General features: G+C 39.4%; 1 protein-coding gene across 2 annotated transcripts in view; it reads left to right on the top strand.

The window, feature by feature from the left end:
- CFTR (CF transmembrane conductance regulator) overlaps positions 1-16473 on the top strand; it is a 146869-nt gene extending 130396 nt beyond the window's left edge. For both annotated transcript variants that reach the window (XM_084785182.1, XM_084785181.1), the window contains 4 exons: positions 7721-7810; positions 12514-12686; positions 13270-13375; positions 14523-16473. In XM_084785182.1, the coding sequence (XP_084641308.1) occupies positions 7721-7810; positions 12514-12686; positions 13270-13375; positions 14523-14723 (570 nt within the window). In that variant the 3' untranslated portion in view covers positions 14724-16473. The remainder of the gene's footprint in view (positions 1-7720; positions 7811-12513; positions 12687-13269; positions 13376-14522) is intronic.
- Positions 16474-18684: the final 2211 nt, after the last annotated feature.

Raw genomic sequence — 18684 nt, 5'->3', positions numbered from 1 at the left:
AAAAAAAAAAAGCATAAGAATTGACGTTTTTATCATTATTTATCATTATTAAGAAATCCTTATCACTATGCAAAATATATTTGATGGGTCCTGCCATCTCTCTTACTATATGCAAGGAAAGTGTAGCACACAGAGTGGACTTCTGGAACTCGGTGAGGTGTGTATCTGGTGAAATGTTTTGGTGATGTTTCTATGCAGCACAATCTGTAGCAGGGGCCAGGGTCATTCATGGTCAGCCACTTCAGAGCCCTGCTTCAATACTCAGAGCTCCAAGTGGGCCATGGCAGACCATGGGTAAACACTATGCCGGATGTGAAAGACGCATCTGCTATCATGAGCCCTGGGAAGCATGACACAGTGCAAGTGGAAATAGAGAGTGCACTGACTGTCCTTTGGAAAAAACTATGTCAGATTAATCTACAGATTCCTGTACATCAGTCCTTGATTTGGGTCATACAGGATTTCTAACCTCACCACTTAGTGCCATACTGTGTGAGTTACTGCGCACACTGACTTCCTGTGTAGAGAAGAAACAGCAACGGGTGTAGTCAAAATGACCTAAATGTAAACCAAGAGATGGCTTGCTGAGACGGAAGCCAAAGACAGTGCAGTGTTTCTGTTGGTCTTTGCCTTTTTCTCTGAGACTTTTCCTCCTTTTGTTCTGTAAGCACAGAACCCAATCCACTAAGATGGTTCTCCTGAGTGCTTCTCTACTTTCAACACAAAATTAGCATGCTGGGAACATTGCCAGACAGACTGACTACAAATCTAAACAAGAAAATGCTTGTAATTCTTAGTAATGATCTTCACAGAACATTTGTGCCTTTCAAGTGGTAGAACCCTAAATATTGTAACCGCCAAACTGGTGCTTTCAGTTTGTTTCTATAGCATGCCATTTTTCCAGAAGCTTCCTCCTTGCTGAAGTTATGGAAGCACTTTGGTTTCTTCAAAAAGAGAAGAGGGACTGTCAGAGGGTCTAAAGACAAACACTAGAAATACAGGTTTCTGAGGTGATGGCATTAGGCGAGTAAAAACGCTGAAGACAGTGGAAGGGAATGTGGTTGTCAGAGAAGCAGTGCCATTAAACATCCCAGCTTTAACTAAGGCAGTGAACACTTTGCCTTTGTTGTTCTTGTTCACACGGTCTGCCAACTAGAAAAGCCAAGCTCTAAAAGTTCACTACTTTTGCCCTTCATTGTACCTGCTACACAATAGAAAGGTTCCATCCTCCTTGCTAGTTCTGCTTACAGACCCAGAGGACAATGGAGTGGGCCAGAGTTAGGAAAATCTGTCCTGCCTTTCTGCTTAAGTGAATCTTTAGATTAGCCTCTGTTCATCTCTGCTCTTTTATAGCTTCGAGGTTTACTTTTAAAAAACTGAAAAAGAAATATGTTTAGAGGGTCCTTCAGAAATGCTGATGAGGGCCATATAGCTAGCTCCCTTTCACAGCATCTCAAGAACATCTGCTAGCATGGTTAACATTGTCTCGGTGACAATTATTGAAGGTCTTGCAGATACCTAGGAAAGAGAAAGAGGACCAAGTCCTCATATGCTTGATGTCTAAACTCAGGGCTACTTTTCCTTGTCCACCTTTTCTTGGAAAGTAGGAAAGTAAGAATTACAGTATGCTTTTTCTTTCCTGGAGTTTGATCTCTAGAGAGATAAAAAGGAGAGGACCAAGTATTCAAGGAAAACTAAACTAGTTTGGTTTGCTTTTCCATCCTTTCCTCTCTCCTATGTCTCTCCTAACAAGGGTGTACTTCACAAGGTCTCTCTCACTTTGAGCTAGGGTATTGTTGAAGATTCATTGGCTACTGCTTTTCAGACACTTGAAACAGGTTCTTTGAAAAGAATCCCTTCTCTCATACAGGGACCCTGAAACATTAGCTGGGAGTCACAAGATGTCATTGGTTTGAGCAGTCCTAGCAGGTTTTTTCCCTGTTCTAGTTTAGTACCTAGACAGCAATCTCAGGATACATACAGCCCAGAAGGCTGCATGAGCCTCTTTCATTTGTTCTTTTTTGGCTGCAAGTCCTGTGTCAAGAAGAGGAGGCAGTGAAGCTAAGACATGGCATCTCATTGGCTTAGACAGAGCACTAAGATGAAAACATTTACTAACTGGACCTTTTTAGGCAGATAATTAATGAAAAACAGTTGTTTCAAAGCTTCAGTTACAAATTGGGATGCTGTAAATTCCTCTGAGTAAATGAGTAGAACTTTTCTTATTTCATTTATTATGATTGTTGTAGTGTGTATGAGACGGGGAGAATGTGTGGGTGTATGCATCATGGCCCCCTTGTAGAGGTCAGAGGACAACTTTCAGGAACCAGGACTCTCCTTCCACCATGGAATTTGGACACTGGATTCAGGCCATCAGGATTGTGTGGCAGGTGTTCTTATCCACCGAACCATCTCATTGGCTCCTTTTCTTAATGGTTTGAAAATACTCAACATCCACTCATCATTCTCACCATAGACAGAGTTGGGACATCTTTGGCTTTGAAAGATCACAGATAGCATGTGTAGAGAGAAATTATGAAATTGGTGGTGCCACCTTAAAATTCACCACATAAAATTATTGTTCTTTGTGCTCTTTTTAGTTATATCAAATGCAGAGATATTACTTGTCCTTGATATGCCAGAGAGGTTGTCGTCCAACCAGTAAACTGCTAGTGAAAGACTCAAAACGACACTCTCTGTCATATGACAGAAATCAGAAACAGAAAAAGTAAAACTAAAGAGAGAAACTGAAAATTAGCAACTAAACATAGGTCTCTGTCAAGATTTGGTCTAGTGAGGGAGTGTATAAGCAGCAGCAAATGCCCAGACCCCAGGCCTGCTGTCACTGCTTCCAGGACATCTGTGTCCCTCCTTTCTTGCTGCGTGGCCCCTCCTTTTGCTTCTTGCTTTTTCTGTTTCCAGCAAACATGTGAGTGTTTACGTATCATACTTTGTGAATTGAGGAAGTTTTTTTCTTCCAACGAAAATGCTCTGCTTTTACTGACCACACCCAGATGAGATATCAAACCTTGTTTATGCAGTTCTGCTTGCACTTCTACTATGTCTTATTTTCAGATTAACTGCACATTCCTTTTATTTACATAAGATTTAAATGTGGTGGTCACAAATTGGAAAGAGTTGTAAAAAGAATGATAGAAATACTAAGTAAAATCCTTTTCTTCTGAAATGACTCCTCTGCTGTAAGACATGGAACATGACACCTCGCATGAGAGGAACTCAGAATACATTGCTCTGTGCTGAATCACTAACCGCTGCTGTCTCGCACATTTGTGGTTCTTTCAGCACTTGGGCTCTAATCTATAATCTTAGGTCATTGGTATAATTTCGCTGTCTTAGTTTCCTTATTTGTAAAATGGGTATAATTAATAACAAGTCTTTGTGCTTTGTAGGAATTAAATGAAAAGTATTTAGACTCTTTCCACATTGCTTAAGCATTATTCAGTATTGTCATAGTTATTATTTTTAATTCTATAAGGTAAGAAATATGTATCCCTTTTCTTTGTATTGGACTGGGGATATGTTGTGTAAGTATGAAGAAATGAATGTGGGCAGTTTCACAAAGAAAATTTTAATGAGCACATGCCATAAAATGCCATAAAGTTTATAGGTTCAGAAGGATTGGGTACATGGGGTTCCAGGCGAGAGACTATGAACAAGCTAAAAGATAGGCCAGTTTGAAGGGAGATGGAGAAGTGTCCACGGGAATCACAGGTTAGGGCGTATTGGAAGTCATGGCATGGTCCAGTAGGAAGAAGCTGCACCTCCTGGGGTAAGGGGGGGCCTGGGGAAGATTGGATTAAGCACTGGCATGTACAGGATGGGCTCCCAGATGATCGCACTGTGATGTGGTTACCTAGACTGTACTGAGTAGACAGTTGGCCGGAGTGCAGAAATCAAGGGCAGGCAGAAAACTAATTCATGATATGCTTTGGTTAGAAAAACATTTTTATGTATTTTTAATATTTTAATATTATAAGTGGATTTCTAGGAAATTGTACTTTTACTGTTGTACATGCAGTTTTTTTTATATTTAAATGTCATATGCATAACATCTATATAGTTTTATAACCTGTTAATAGTTCTGAATAGAAATATTTTGTTCATAGTTTTCTACCTGATAGATGTTTAAAGCAAACCAATGATTCATTCTAATGCAACTAAGAGTCTTAGTGTTTCATACTGGAATGGATTTCAGTTGTACAGATGCAGTCTGTATGAAACTGCTACAGAATTCGTCAGAGGGATTGTAACCACCATTATATTTACAAGCATTGGGCCGCATTTCAAGGGCTATTTATGGGGTATATATACATATATACGTATGCAGAGGCAGTCACCTCTCCCATTTATCTACTTTATAGTAAGTGCAATCACCGCATAAACTGAATTGCTTTTTTGTTTTCATTTGACATCTAGTACTAAAGCCTGTTGCAATGATATGTGATCAGCCATGGGAAGTCCGTGTAGGCCCAGCTGCTTCCACAGTGTTTAGGAGTGGAGGAGGCAGCTTCGGGGAAGAGATTAGTCATGTGGTGAACAATGGAGAGCTCTTTATTCTGCCCTGAGTCTTAAGAATTGCACTTTATACCATACATGGCATTAAATAGATATCAAATATTTGCTTGCCCTAACATTCTTGTTAGTGAGTGGTTTATTACAATGCCAGTATGGGATCCCTGTGATTGAGAGCTTCAGGTGCATTTTTTTGGGGGGTGCACAGAATCTGCGTGTGCTAGTTGGCCAAACCATTCCACTTGCCATGGCCTTCACTGTTGAATTTATAAACCAGAGAGAGCTTAGCTTGACCTCCAGAGACCTTTCCGTTGTCCAGAGGGTTGTGTGGGTATTCAGACTGTTTAGGAAGCAGAAGTAGACACCTGCTGGCACCGGGAAAGCAAGCGACTGCCAGATTCTCTTTGAATTACAGGAATGGAATGTCTGATTGATTGCATACAATTGAATTCTAACAGAACCAGTTTGTTCAGTCAATTTTTCTTTAAAACTGGATATGTAGTCATTACCTTTTACTAGACATGAAATTATGAACAAAAGGCCTGCAGTATAAAAAGTCCACCATACCTAAATCTTTTAGATGCCTAACAATTGTGTATCTGTTTAAAATAAATTATTTAAAATGGCATAAAATTAATAAACTAATATATTATGAATAAAAGTTAGTTATGCTATTTCTGAAGCAGCCATGAGAAATCTTCATATATTAAATGGTTGTTAATATTATGCTTTAAAGAACTGTGATACTTGTAAAGCATTTGGGTCACATTTAGTAGATTTTTTTTTCTGTCACACACACACACACACACACACACACACAATCACACTCACACACATACACACACTCAAATATGCACACACCAAACATGCACACACTCTCACACACATTCTCTGTCCTGTCTCTGTCTCTCTCAGTCTCTGTCTGTCTGTCTGTCTGTCTGTCTGTCTCTGTCTCTGTCTCTATCTGTCTGTCTCTGTCTCTGTCTCTGTCTCTCTCTGTCTCTGTCTCTCTCTCTCTGTCTCTCTCTGTCTCTGTCTCTGTCTCTCTCTCTCTCTCTCTCTCTCTCTCTCTCACACACACACACACACACACACACACACACACACACACACACACCTTTATTAGTGAAAACAATTGCTTATTGAAGTAACTCTTCAAAACTGAGGAAAAATAATACTCTGATTGTGATTGTTTTGTAATTTACTTCTCCACATCAGCTCATCAACTTTTGCTGAGCCAATTCAAAGCTTATGCCTAAAAAAAGAAAATAAAGACATGGTCTTCAAAGAGATACAAGCATTGAAAACAGAGAGGTGTGCATGAGCTTGGTAGCTTTCTTTGAGACATACAACCTGGATTGGCCTCCAGCTTCCTATGTCACAAAGGGCAACTCTGAAATCATCTTTTTTTCTACCTCCTGTGTGTTGGAATTATGGGCACAGGCTACCATGCTCAGTTATTAACCTGCTGCGATGAGACCCAAGGCCCCTTGTAAATTCAGTAAGCAGTTTTTCCAACTGAGCAACATCCCCAGCACCTAAGCCTGGTGTTCTCTGAGAAATAAAAGTATAAGAAATAATCAGAGGAACTGCTTTGGTTTGAGGATGAGGAACAGGGCCCTAGGCAATGAAACTTAACTTGAAACCTGAAGGATATAGAGTGTCATGTGAGGCCATGGAGGATGAGCTTCCAGCCGAGAAGAATAAACTATGTTAGGAAGCTGGACGTCTGTGTGGTTAGAGTAGAATGGAGTGGAAAGGTGCTCTGTGATCTTGTGACTAACTTACAGATATTGTGCCCTAAGTGAAATGGAAAATCATTTCCACTGAACATGAATTGCTTGAGTGCATTGTAAGAGAAGCAAGAGTGTCCAGAAGGAAATCAGTTTCGGAAGCCCTTTCATTGACACAGAGAGCTAATGATGCTGTGCACTATTCAGTGGGAACAGAAATTGTTAAACAGATTGATTTGACATATTGTTTGAAGATAAAAGAAATGATACATTTCATGTAGGTAGGTTGAAGAGTAAGATGAATCAGGAGTGAGCTCAGTTCCTGCTGTATACCGAAGCAGGGTCGTATTTCTCTGATTTACAAGGCAAGGAAATGAAAGAGACTGGGTTCCTGTTTACAGCCATACCTACCCAACCAGAACCAGACTACCATGGCTCGTTGCAGTCCACATTCCCTTTAGTAGCTGTCTGTTTTGAAGATAGAACATTTTGTCCACTCATTTCAGTCTTGCAGGATGCTGGCGTTAATTCGGTTTGACCAAGTAAACATTTCTATTGTCTGCTTCAATTGAATCTGTATCTCAAAGATCAAAGAGACAACCAAAATACTAAAAGGAAAGAAAGTTACTTTAGATATTAACATCAAAATTATTTTGCCAGTCTTCTGTGTGAACAGAGAGGACTAAATATTATTTTTAAAATATTGCTTATTACCTGAAATATCTTAAGCCTGGTTTTCTCTTAAGCACATGGCCAACCTAAAATGGAAGTGACACTGCAAAGGCAGCGTCTTGGTGATGGCCATGCAGTGCACTTCTCTTTCCACACCCAGAGCATGTCTTGATGATGGTTGTGCACTTCTCTTTCCACACCCAGAGCATCTGCCTCTTTTCACCAGCACACATGCCCCTGAACAATGGTTGCTCTATGATCATTTCTGAGTTTCAAAATTTCCCTTCTTCCTGATTCTCTCAATTCATATAAGTAAGAAGATGTGTAAACTTATAAACTAAATGTGTGTATGAATATGCTTCTGTATGTTAACATGGTTTTAAAATGTCTTAGGAAACTAGTTTATCAATGCAATCCAAGATGAATACATAAAAAATAGTACTTTGTCCTGGCAATTTAATTCTAACTCATTGACTTGTTTACATTTGCTTACAATGAGGTGTATTAGTGGAAGAAGACACTCAATTTTCCACAATATGCAGTAGCCTCAAGTTCCTTATTCCAAGTATATTGAAATTAGAAAAAAGATATCCAAAGAGTTTCAAATGCTGCAATATTTTTTCTTCAAAAGTAATATAAAGCAAATACAGAAAAGTATAACTAGCTAATGAATACTTGGATGCTCCTTTGTTTCATTTCTTAGTTGAAATATTTTGGAGTAAAGAGGGAAACATTAAAAATGTATAAATTATTCATACTTTCTAATCTCTTTATCATTATAGAAAGTATTTATCTTTTCTGGGACATTCAGACAAAACCTGGATCCCAATGGAAAATGGAGAGATGAAGAAATATGGGAAGTTGCCGATGAGGTAAGGATGCTAAATGAAATAGTTTTGAAGAGGCAGATCATACACACAAGTGTGGTTGCCATAGGTGATACACACTTTTGCACGACTACCTCGGTGTGCTTGGGTGAATGCATGCACATGTGTGTACATACCTTGGCAGAGCAGTGCTCTACTTTACTGACACAACCATGTTTTGAATTAGACTCATCCCATCTTCTCTTCTCAGGGGAGTCAGTCCTTGTATAATCTGCTTGTGTGTTCTAATGAAGTTCCATAGACTCGGTTGTTCATAGACAAGACACGTTTATCTCACCATTTTGGAGACTAGGAAGTCCAAGGTTAAGGAACCAGAAGACACTATTTACTATCTGCTAAGACCCTACTTCCAGTCAGTTCAGAGATGTATTTTTTGCTGTGCCTCACTTGGAATAAGTGGTGAATGAACTCTCTATAGATTTTTTTTGTTATGGCGCTAATCCCATCCATGGGCTACTCAGACCCCATGATTGAATCACTTCCCAAACATCTTTTCTCTCAGTAGTACTACCTTGGGCATTGAAATGTTAACATGAGTTTCTGAAGCATATACACATGTGGACCTAGAATTCCCTCCTTCAATCCCCTCCAAATCATGTCTTTTTCTTATGAAAATATATTATTCTGCCTCAACAACCCTCAAAGTCTTAGTTCATTGCTATATCAGTTTACAGCTGGAAATCCCAAAATTTTGACTCAGCCAGATCCATGAGACTTTGGTCATTAGGTTTTTCTTATTGGCATTCCACCATTTCCTGCACTTTGGCCATTGTTTCTCCCTTGCTGTTCTTCCTTTCTTTGCCTCCCTCCAGAGCAGACGTTGTCAGGAGCTTTGAAGCCTCTGAGTGCTAAATGCTAACCCCTTGAGTAACCAACCTTAACCTTCCCCTAATAAAATACAGTTTTCATTATCAAGGTTTCCTTATTACCCAGCAAATGCAAGGTTTTTAAAGAAAACATTAACTAAATTGCTGCTGACATGCTGTAACATCCTTGATGTAGTTTTACAGAGTGAACTGTAAGAATACAATGTACTGGGAGAGAGCTTGGGACAGGAGGTATGAGGCTTTATAAAAACCCACCGCTACTGCCAAGTCTCCATAAACCTTGCAGGAAAGCAGGATCATAAAAGCATCTAAAATGTTTGAAGATATGCTTGTAAGACTTGAATTTCCAGTATAATGCAGATAGTCACATTACTCAATTTTGTCCATCTGTCCATCTTTAGATATATCTTTTCACCGAACCTCTTTTTAAATTTGTGTCATAAAGCTGCTGCTGCGGCTGAGCTAACCTTATTGTCCCATGGTCTGAGTTAGAGTGACAAGGTTTTTTGTTGAAGTGAGCACAAAGAAACGTAAGCACCAAACCCTATCTTACAGCAGCAGGAAGGAGATCCCACAAATCCTAGGCTTTATTTCTATATGGTTGATGATCCAACATAGGCCAATTGGGCCACATTGGGGGTGTGTCAACCTACTGAGACACTGGGACAAAAGTCTAACTAACCCTTCTGGGCTGCTTCAGGGCATCTCCCTCCCCTGTGCAGCTCTGCAGAGCTTTCTAAAAGCCTGCATCTTTAGCCTGCTTACCACCCTCCCTGTACCACTCTATTTTCTGCTGGACAGCTAGCCTGTTGTACATTGCTTACCAGGACCTTTGTGATTTGTTCTTTGCTGCTCTACTCTCAGCCCCAATATCCTCTGTGTCCTATGATTCAGCACTGTGAATTTTAACTTTCTTGAAAGCACAGAATGTTCTCTGTTCTGTGGAAGGAGCTGGAGGCAGCTGTTTCTGCTTTGCACTTGCTGTTCTCTGCACTTGGGAAGGCCTTGCAGTCCACTACTCCTGTTCCCTCTCACATTCAAGCCTTCCACTACACATCACTTTTTTCTGAAACCCATCCTGAGCTTTGGGAAATGAGACTTTCCTACATGTATCCCATGCCTTCAGTTCTTCAAGTTTCGTACACTAGATCAAAATTCACCTATTGACTACTCTGCCTCCTGTGGGACTGTGTGTTCCCTGGGATTATGGACTCATCCTGCTCTATATTATGCCTGCAGTGACTGGACCCATGGGTTGTGTGTGATAAGCACTGACTGAATACTTGAATACATGGAGGATCCTTTATTTCATGTAAAATGTGTCATGAAAATGTTCTCATGCTTGATGTACAATAGGTGTTGCCATCTTCGTTTCAGTAATGAATTGCCTTGCTAGGATGGCTGGTGAGTGCCAAAAGGACTGAAGCCATGACCGCGGAGCTCTGCTGCTTCAGGCCGTTTGTGTGATCCTGGAACCTTGGACGCTTGCTGTTAGCGTGCCGGAATTTTGTTTGTTTTTACTTGTTAGATTATTTTTCTTATTTGCCATTTTACACATTAATCATCAAGGGAATGGTTGTAGAAACTATCTAAAGAGCAGAAACAGTCTTTTCAGTGGGACTCTGCAGAATGGAATCAAAAGGAGCTGAGGGGTCTGTTTTTAAGTGGCCCACTAGTGATCTTGCAGGCAAACACAATTTACCTATTTTTACTTTTTCTTAATGACATACAACATACACACAACAAACAAACAAAAACAAATCCCTGCAAATACTATGGAATAGTTTGGTATAGAGGACTGATTTATCTATCCACAGCGGGGAACCTTTGACTTTGTAATTTGATGGAAGGTTATAAAGCCGTGAAAATTTATAGAGTACAGTACATAATGTCAGAGATAAACACTAGTACTAATGCATGCATCCTTAAGTTTTCATGCATAAAGACTGTTTTGTTTGCCTACAGCATTGCAGGATTACAGTAGATGTTAAACGAATGACTGAGTGGATGAGTGGGTGAATGGATGGATGGCTTGAGGCTGAGAGTGCTCCTAACTGAAGAACACATGTTTACCTTCAAGAAATATATGGCCTAACAGGGAAACATCTATCAACACAGGATTCCTGTCTGTTCTGTGTATAAACAGGGATGTGTAGAAGGTTATTCAGACTTAGCAGTAGAACAAACTCTGAGAATGTTGAGATGTGTGAAGAATTAGAAACCAATGCTTCTGAGCACAATAGTAGGGGTGTGTGTGTGTGTGTGTGTGTGTGTGTGTGTGTGTGTGTGTGTGCGCGTGCATGCATGCATATATGTGTGTGCGCATGTGTGCGTGCATGTTTCAGGATGTCTTGTGTGCCACATGAGAATAGTTATATTTTATTCATCCAGGAAAAGAACTATTACAGGATTTAAAACAGAGAAATGATCCAATCTCAGATCTGCATTATTTATGTGATGTGTTAACAATTTGACTCATTGATACTTGTAGTATGATGCTTAAGAAATGTCAGAAGGCTAGACAAGATTCAGGGTGCCAGAATTGACAAAGAGAATTAAATAACTGGGAAATGTTCTAGGCCGGAGATAGGCATTTAAAACCATTAGCTTAAAGGCAGACATTGATACCATGTAAACAACCAAACTCTGGAGATAGACATGAGTTGGTATTGGGCTTAGCATGCAAGGGGCAAATTTTATATTGAGTATCCTGGGATACATGAGGGTAGCCTTCCTTGTCTAATGTGCCTACATTCCCTACTACCTCAGAAGCCTTTTAAACCTTAACTGGCTTACACAAAAGGCAGTTTTAAGAAGCTGTGTGTTTGAACTTTCCATAGTGAGCACATATGAGCCTGGCATAAATTGTGTTAAATTGTGTTGTGAGCCACGTCTGAATCCATCTCCAAGATCAAGGGCTTTTTCTGAAGGCCTTAACCAAGCCTGCCTATGTTAGAGTTCTATGGATATATATATATATATATAATCTTACTCTTAATTACACATATGAAATTCCAGATTCCTGAAGAGTAAGAGATGATCGTATCTGTATTTAGCTCTTATATACTCAGTGGTTCTTAGCAAAGAAGACATAATGTACATGCATTTAAATAGTAATAACCACTGAGACATCTATAATTATGTCTTATTTTGACAGAATGATTTGTAGATCTTTACTTTATAATCCCCCTTTAAAATTGCAATTTAAAAAACATAAGCCATTAACTCTAAATTAATCCTCATATTCTGTCCTGACATCTAAGAGCCTTCAATTTTAGGTGTGTTCCATTTTTAACTAGGAAACTTTTTACTTATGAGAATGTTACCAATTTCTCACATATTTTATAAGTAAAGGAGATAGGCATTGGACTGTCACGTAATTTTGAGAGCTCCCCAGCTAGTTCTTTCATGATATTTCTCATCCCTTATTACAGATAAAAGGTGAACAAGGGTCATGTTGTGTCTTCCATTCTTGTCAATCTTGAATCCTTTGTCATCTACAATAGGATGTCATAATGGAGTGCATAACTGTGTTCTCTGTTTTCTTTAAAGCACACATTCCATTGGCAGGTATAACTGGGCATCACTGCCTATTGTGGAACATGGCACTTACAAATGCACACTGAATAAGTTGTGATTGAAGTATGGGGCTAAAAGAAATCCTCCAATTAGCTTAGAGCAACCAGTATTATTTTTTAAAAAACTTTGATTTAATCAAGCTAAGTGGGAGTTAGGAGTTTGAGGTGACGTGAAATTTCATCTGTGCAAACTCATGTGTATTTTTAGCCACAGGAGTGAGTTTTGTTCTGTGGTATTTCAAGTGCCCCTTCTGAGCACAGTGCTTTTCTTTATTTTATACAGGTTGGACTCAAATCTGTGATAGAGCAGTTTCCTGGGCAGCTCAACTTCACCCTTGTGGATGGGGGTTATGTGCTAAGCCATGGCCACAAGCAGTTAATGTGCTTGGCCCGATCTGTTCTGAATAAGGCCAGGATCATACTACTTGATGAGCCCAGTGCCCATCTGGACCCCATGTAAGTTCCAGAAATCCTTTTATGTAATAGCACAATAGAAGTAGAGTCATGGAAAGTTCATGTTGATATAAGTTCTATTCAGCTACTATGCCTGCAAGTAGGGGCTGCAAAATAATTGTCCAAGAGAAAGTCCCTATTTAACATGAGCACAAGTACTTATTTCCTTCAATAAGAGCCCCGTTTTCCCGCCTAACTGGAGTCTGTAATTTCATAAAACTCTTCAAACTCATCAGCACATGATGAAGTATTAGATAGATGTACACACTCTTACCACTTCCCTCTGCTTCCTGTTTATATCAAAAATGCATTCATAGCACAAATTAATAGCTGGTGATGAATCTATGTAAATATAGTTTCTTTTTATGAATTTTATAAACATTTGCCTTATTAGTGTATTAAATACACTATATTTAATGTACCCTATTAGTAGAAAGCTGATTGTGGCTGTCTGTATCAACATTATGCTAAAAGTATTATTTTAAGTAAAAAGCTAAGTCTATAAAATACTATGCATATTGTCAAAGATAAAGGCAGATTATTCACACCCTGTAATGCTTTATTTTGTATTTTCTTGCTTTGCTAGAACATACCAAGTAATTCGAAGAGTTCTAAAACATGCCTTCACTGGTTGCACGGTAATCATTTGTGAACACAGGATAGAAGCGATGTTGGATTGCCAGCGATTTTTGGTGAGTCTTTACACTCATTTGTTGTTTCACTCCCTATTTATTTTAACAATTGTGCACAATAGTTAGTGTAAACTATATTCATGTACCCCTTCTTACGTAGATCACACATCTACCAGCTCTCCTTAGTGTGTCTGCATCAGTCTTTTCCTTTGACTTGAGCTATGAAGTGATATTGAAATTTAGCATATGTCCGGTGGTAGCATATTACTCAGTGACACTGTAGATCAAATATCTGTCCTTTTGGATCTTTTTCTGGGTCACAACATGTACTTTTTTTAAGTCCTTCTGTTTCTTCCAATAATGAAACTTCCCATGGGGAAGATACTGGGATGGGCCTTATTGGTGCTGGTTTTAATGTCATAGTAAAGAAGCCTGTTTTGTCCTCATTACTACCAGAACTCAGGTTAGTGTCTATGTCAGCCACTTTCTCATTTTTCCCCCCAAAATATCACAGTTCCTGTTTAGTCACAAGGAAGTCCCAAGGATCATGTAACATTTTCACTTTCCCAGGGCTTTTGAGTATTCTGGAGGCAAATGTTCTCTGTTAGTTTGCTTGCATGTTTGTTTACTGAAGCATTTCTATTCCTGTTATTACCCGGCTGCAGGTGACTAGAGAGTAGGCCTGTCTCTTGTTCTGCTGTGGTCAAGGTCAGGGGCTGGGTAAGGCTCTCTGCTTTCTGGCCTCTGGCCTCGGGTCTGCAGAGCTTTAACATGCATTGCAGGTGTTATTCTCAGCCACACCTAGCCAATTTGGAATTGGTAGGCCTTAGACCCAGTTGTGAACAAGTTCAAAGTGTATGGTATGTGTGCTAAATTTCAACATCAAAGTTTATATATATATATATATATATATATAATTTTAAGAGTTTATACGAGATGGAGCATGGATGTTTCTCATTTACCAAGCTCCTTAAGTTGCTCTCCCATTCTCTGAAGGTGTGCAGTACCTGGTATTACATTGAATTTTAAAATTCCAATCACAACATCCATAGCTAATTTCACAGATGTGAAAATTAAGTAAGATAGACAAGGTTCTGAATCCTGTGTTTTCTGCGGACTTCTATTCTCCTGGGCCTGGGTCTGTTTCAGTGCTGCACTGACCTGATCTTCACTCTATCCGAGCTTCCACTAACGGCCTTTTCTCTAGGTCATAGAAGATAACAATGTGTGGCAGTACGACTCCCTTCAGGCACTTCTGAGTGAGAAGAGTATCTTCCAGCAGGCCATTAGCTCCTCAGAGAAGATGAGGTTCTTCCAGCCCCGCCACTCTAGTAAGCAGAAGGCTCGGCCAACAATTACTGCTCTGAAAGAGGAGACAGAAGAAGAAGTACAGGAAACCCGTCTCTAGTGGCTGGGGGCTGGGGAAGCAGCTCCGTGGACCCACGTCCATCCCCAGGACCCATGCAAAGGGACGAAGCCAGCCGTTCCCCATGCTTCTAACCCCAGCAGTGGGAACACAAGGCAGCTGGATCCCTGGGGCTCGCAGCAAGCAATCCTAGCCCCAAAGAGAGTTCCAGGCCAGGCAGCTGAGGGACAATACCTGAGGATGTCCTCTTGCCTCCACATGCAAGTACACACACATGAACATACATACATACACACACATATTAATGGACACAGACACAGAAAAACGAAGAAGAAAAACTAAAAGAAAAAAAAGCCAGATTCTAGAAAGCAGTGCAAATGATGATGTATGATGTCTGCTCATGGACTTGGAGGAGAAGGACCACACTGCCTGTGCCTTCGAAAACAGGATGAAGCCTCCACCTTGGTTTTCAAAGAGACTGATTTGGAAGAGAAATCAAGAACATTCATATGGAACTGGGTAACTGGCTCTCTAGCAGTGGTCAAATGTGTGACGGGCACTTCAGATGCAGGACGGTGGACCGCTTGTGGTTTGCAAGCCAGATTTTCCTGAAAGCATTTGCCCCCTAGCAATAGCTGGAAAGGCAGCTTTAACTGCCATCCAGGGTGGTTGTTCAGCTTGTTCGTCGGTGCAGCAGGTTAGTTTGTGCTGTTGAAGAACTGAAATCATAGTGCTTAGAGATAAGATGAAGTAATGAGGCCAGAAGCAGTGGCTTATATAGCCCCAGTCCCATCTTTCTTTTCTTCAAGATACTTAGAAACACAGGTGTATTACTTTTACACATTATCTGTCCCATTCCAAGCAAATGCCAAAATACTATGAAAACACAGGGCAGTATGGAAAGATGCCCCACTCAACATCTAGTAACATCTAGTAACATCTAGTAAGCCATAAAGAATAAGAATGTTCAGATCCTGGAAATTAAGGTTACTACCATATATCTAAACAGTCTCATTATCAGCATGCATCCCTGACCCAGGAAGCGAACTGCTACAGCCACGTGGAGGGGCCAGGGTAGTCTCCATGGTATGCCAGAAAGTAACAGACCCTCACATCTTCTGAAGTGAAGGAAACTTGTGTTAATGCAAACAAGTGCGGCCCTGTGCCAGGTCCAGGAGTTCACAAGTAGACAGGCAATGGCTGTGTGATAGAGGCTCATGGAAAGGACAGTGGTGTGTTCACGTTCTCTCAGCTAGCTGTGTGTACTTCATACTTTCTCCACAGAGTTGTGGGGGAGACACTCTGAGAAAGATATAATCATGAATTAGTTTTATATGCTGTTTTATAATTTGTGATGCAAAGGAAATTTTATCTGGGAAATATTTATTTTAGTAGTAATGTTTCAAACTCATATGTAACAATGCTGTATTTTAAGAATGATTAAATAATGACTTATATTTGTATAAAATGATTTTTGTATTTGAAATGTTGAATTTTTATAGCACTAGCTCTTTTTAAATGGTAGTGAAGAGGACAAGGATGATAAGGACCAGTCGCTTTCATGGTGTGAAGCAGTGGGAGTGACGTAAATCTTGTACCCATGTGTATGATTCTCAGACAACACATATTCCCTCTTAATGCAGCTTTGAAAAGCATGGTTACCAGAAGTTAAGATGGTCCAGTCATGGGCACATCAGCTTCTGAACTGCAAACTAAGCCTTAGAAGAATGTATTATATTTATTACTGTAATAGAATATCATGTGTCAATAAAATCCTTTTATTTGTGTGAAACTCATGTTTTCAGATGTGCTCATCTGGTGCGTCTCTGCGCTCCCTAGCTCTCCTCTCTGAGCTTCTTGGAATACACATCTTCCTTTTAGATCTAATCTCTTTGAGAATCACAGTTGAATTAGAGCACAAATCATCAAGTTGTGTCTTTACATCTCAGTCAAATATTTATAATATGTTTACAATTTTTATTATTTTAAAGAATAGTTCAAAAGCATTTTGTAATCCACATAGCTGTGTAATGATCAGTACTATTAACTATTCAATTCTAGATGAAGAATTTTTCAACCTGAAAAACTGTCTTTGTCCACGGGCCAATAACTCTTTTACTTGCCACCCATGAACCCATGAATTTGACTTTTGTTTGTAACTCTGAGTCTATCTAATAGGAATGAATCTCAATTTAGTCCCCTTGTACGTACTTCTTTCACTTAGCATGTCTGGAAGACTCAGCCATATTATATTATGTGTCAGAATTTTCTTTCTACTCAAGGATAAGTAATAGCCTATATATAATATACTATAGCATTATATATTATATTCTATATAATATATATTATATATGATATTTTGCATACCCATTTATCTAAAAATGGGCTCAGGTTAATTCTACATTTTTGACAAACTAAATATATCTGTGAACATGAGTATACAAGCATCTCTTGATAACTCAGTATACTTCAAGGATTTTTATATTAGAGGCATAGAGGACACAAGAGATTTATAAGTAAATAATGTGTTACTTTATATATATATATATATATATATATATATATATATATATATATATATAACCAATGAGTTTACATGGACGCATTATTACCAAAAATAATGGCTTGTTTTATTGGTTCTCAACCTGTGGGTCATGACCCCTCTGGGGGTTGAATGACTCCTTCACAGCGGTCACATGTCAAACGCCCTGCATATCCTGTTCATAACAATGTGTAATGGTAGCAAAGGTATACTGATCAGGTAACAAAGAAAATAAATTTATGGTTGGGTTCACGACCACATGAGCAACTGTATCAAAGGGTTTCAGCATTAGGAAGGTTGAAAAGCACTGGGATAGCTAGTTTTTTTATTTTGTTTTTGTTTTTGTTTTGTTTTATTTTTTGTTTGTTTTTTTTGTTGTTGTTGTCATTTTCTTGTTTGAGAAGGAATATGGGAGGATCTAGCTCACTGTGAAGGGTACCACCCCTCGATAGTCCTGGATGGTCCAAGAAGTCAAGCTGAGAATCCATGAGGAACAAGCCAGCAAGCAGCCCACCCGTGGCCTCTGCTTCAGTTCCTGCCTGCAGTTTCCTCAGTGATAGACCATAAACTGTAAACTGAAATAAAGAATTGACTTCCAAAATTGCTTTTAGTCAGTGTTTTATCACTACAACAGAAACCTTCTCAGGACAATGTAAAACAGAGCTCTTTTTTTGGTTTTGTTGTTTGTTGTCTTGGTTTTTTATTTTATTTTATTGTTGTTATTGTTTATTTTTGAGGCAGTATTTCTCTGTATAGCTTTGGCTGTCCTGGACTCGCTTTGTAGACCAGGCTGGCCTCAAACTCACAGTGACCAATCTGCCTGTGCCTCCCTTAGTGCCAGGATTAAAGGCGTGTACCACCATGCCCAGCTCAGAGCTCATACTTGATGAGATACTGTTCATGAAATTTGTAATGTATAATGAGATGTATAGCATTGCATAGGCTACTTTCTCTGCCCTGAGAATTCTCTTGTGTCCTCAATCTTCTTCCCCTAATCCCATGCAACTCCCAGCAATTGCTGGTATTTTACTGCTTTAAAACTTGTTTTTCCTACATAGTGTGAAGACAGTTGTGTGGCATATGGTTCTTTCAGGCTGACTTCTTTCACTTAGGAATAAACAATATTTTCTCTGGTTTTAATGCTTGATGACTTATTTAGGCTGGATAACACCCCCTTGTCTGGGTATATCACAGTTTATTCACTTACTGAAGGAGATAGTGTCTTTTTGTGGTTCGTTCTTATTCATTGTGACAACCTTGCATAGAGCTTCTAAAAACTGCAGGGAAGGAAGAAGAGAAAGATTCCGACAGGGAGGGAGAAGAATAGGAAGAAAGGGAGAAGAGGAAAATAATGGGGAAGAAAGAGATATGAGCGGGAAAAGATGAGAGACAAGAGGAGACATAAGAAGGGAGGAGGGAAAACAGGAAAGAGAGCAGAGACATAGAGGAAAAAAGAAAAAG

Source organism: Acomys minous (genome assembly GCF_964271855.1).
Source record: "Acomys minous genome assembly, chromosome: 6".
Lineage (NCBI taxonomy): Eukaryota > Metazoa > Chordata > Mammalia > Rodentia > Muridae > Acomys > Acomys minous.
Note: the sequence above shows the minus strand (reverse complement) of the source record. Positions and strands in the feature narration are given on the sequence as shown.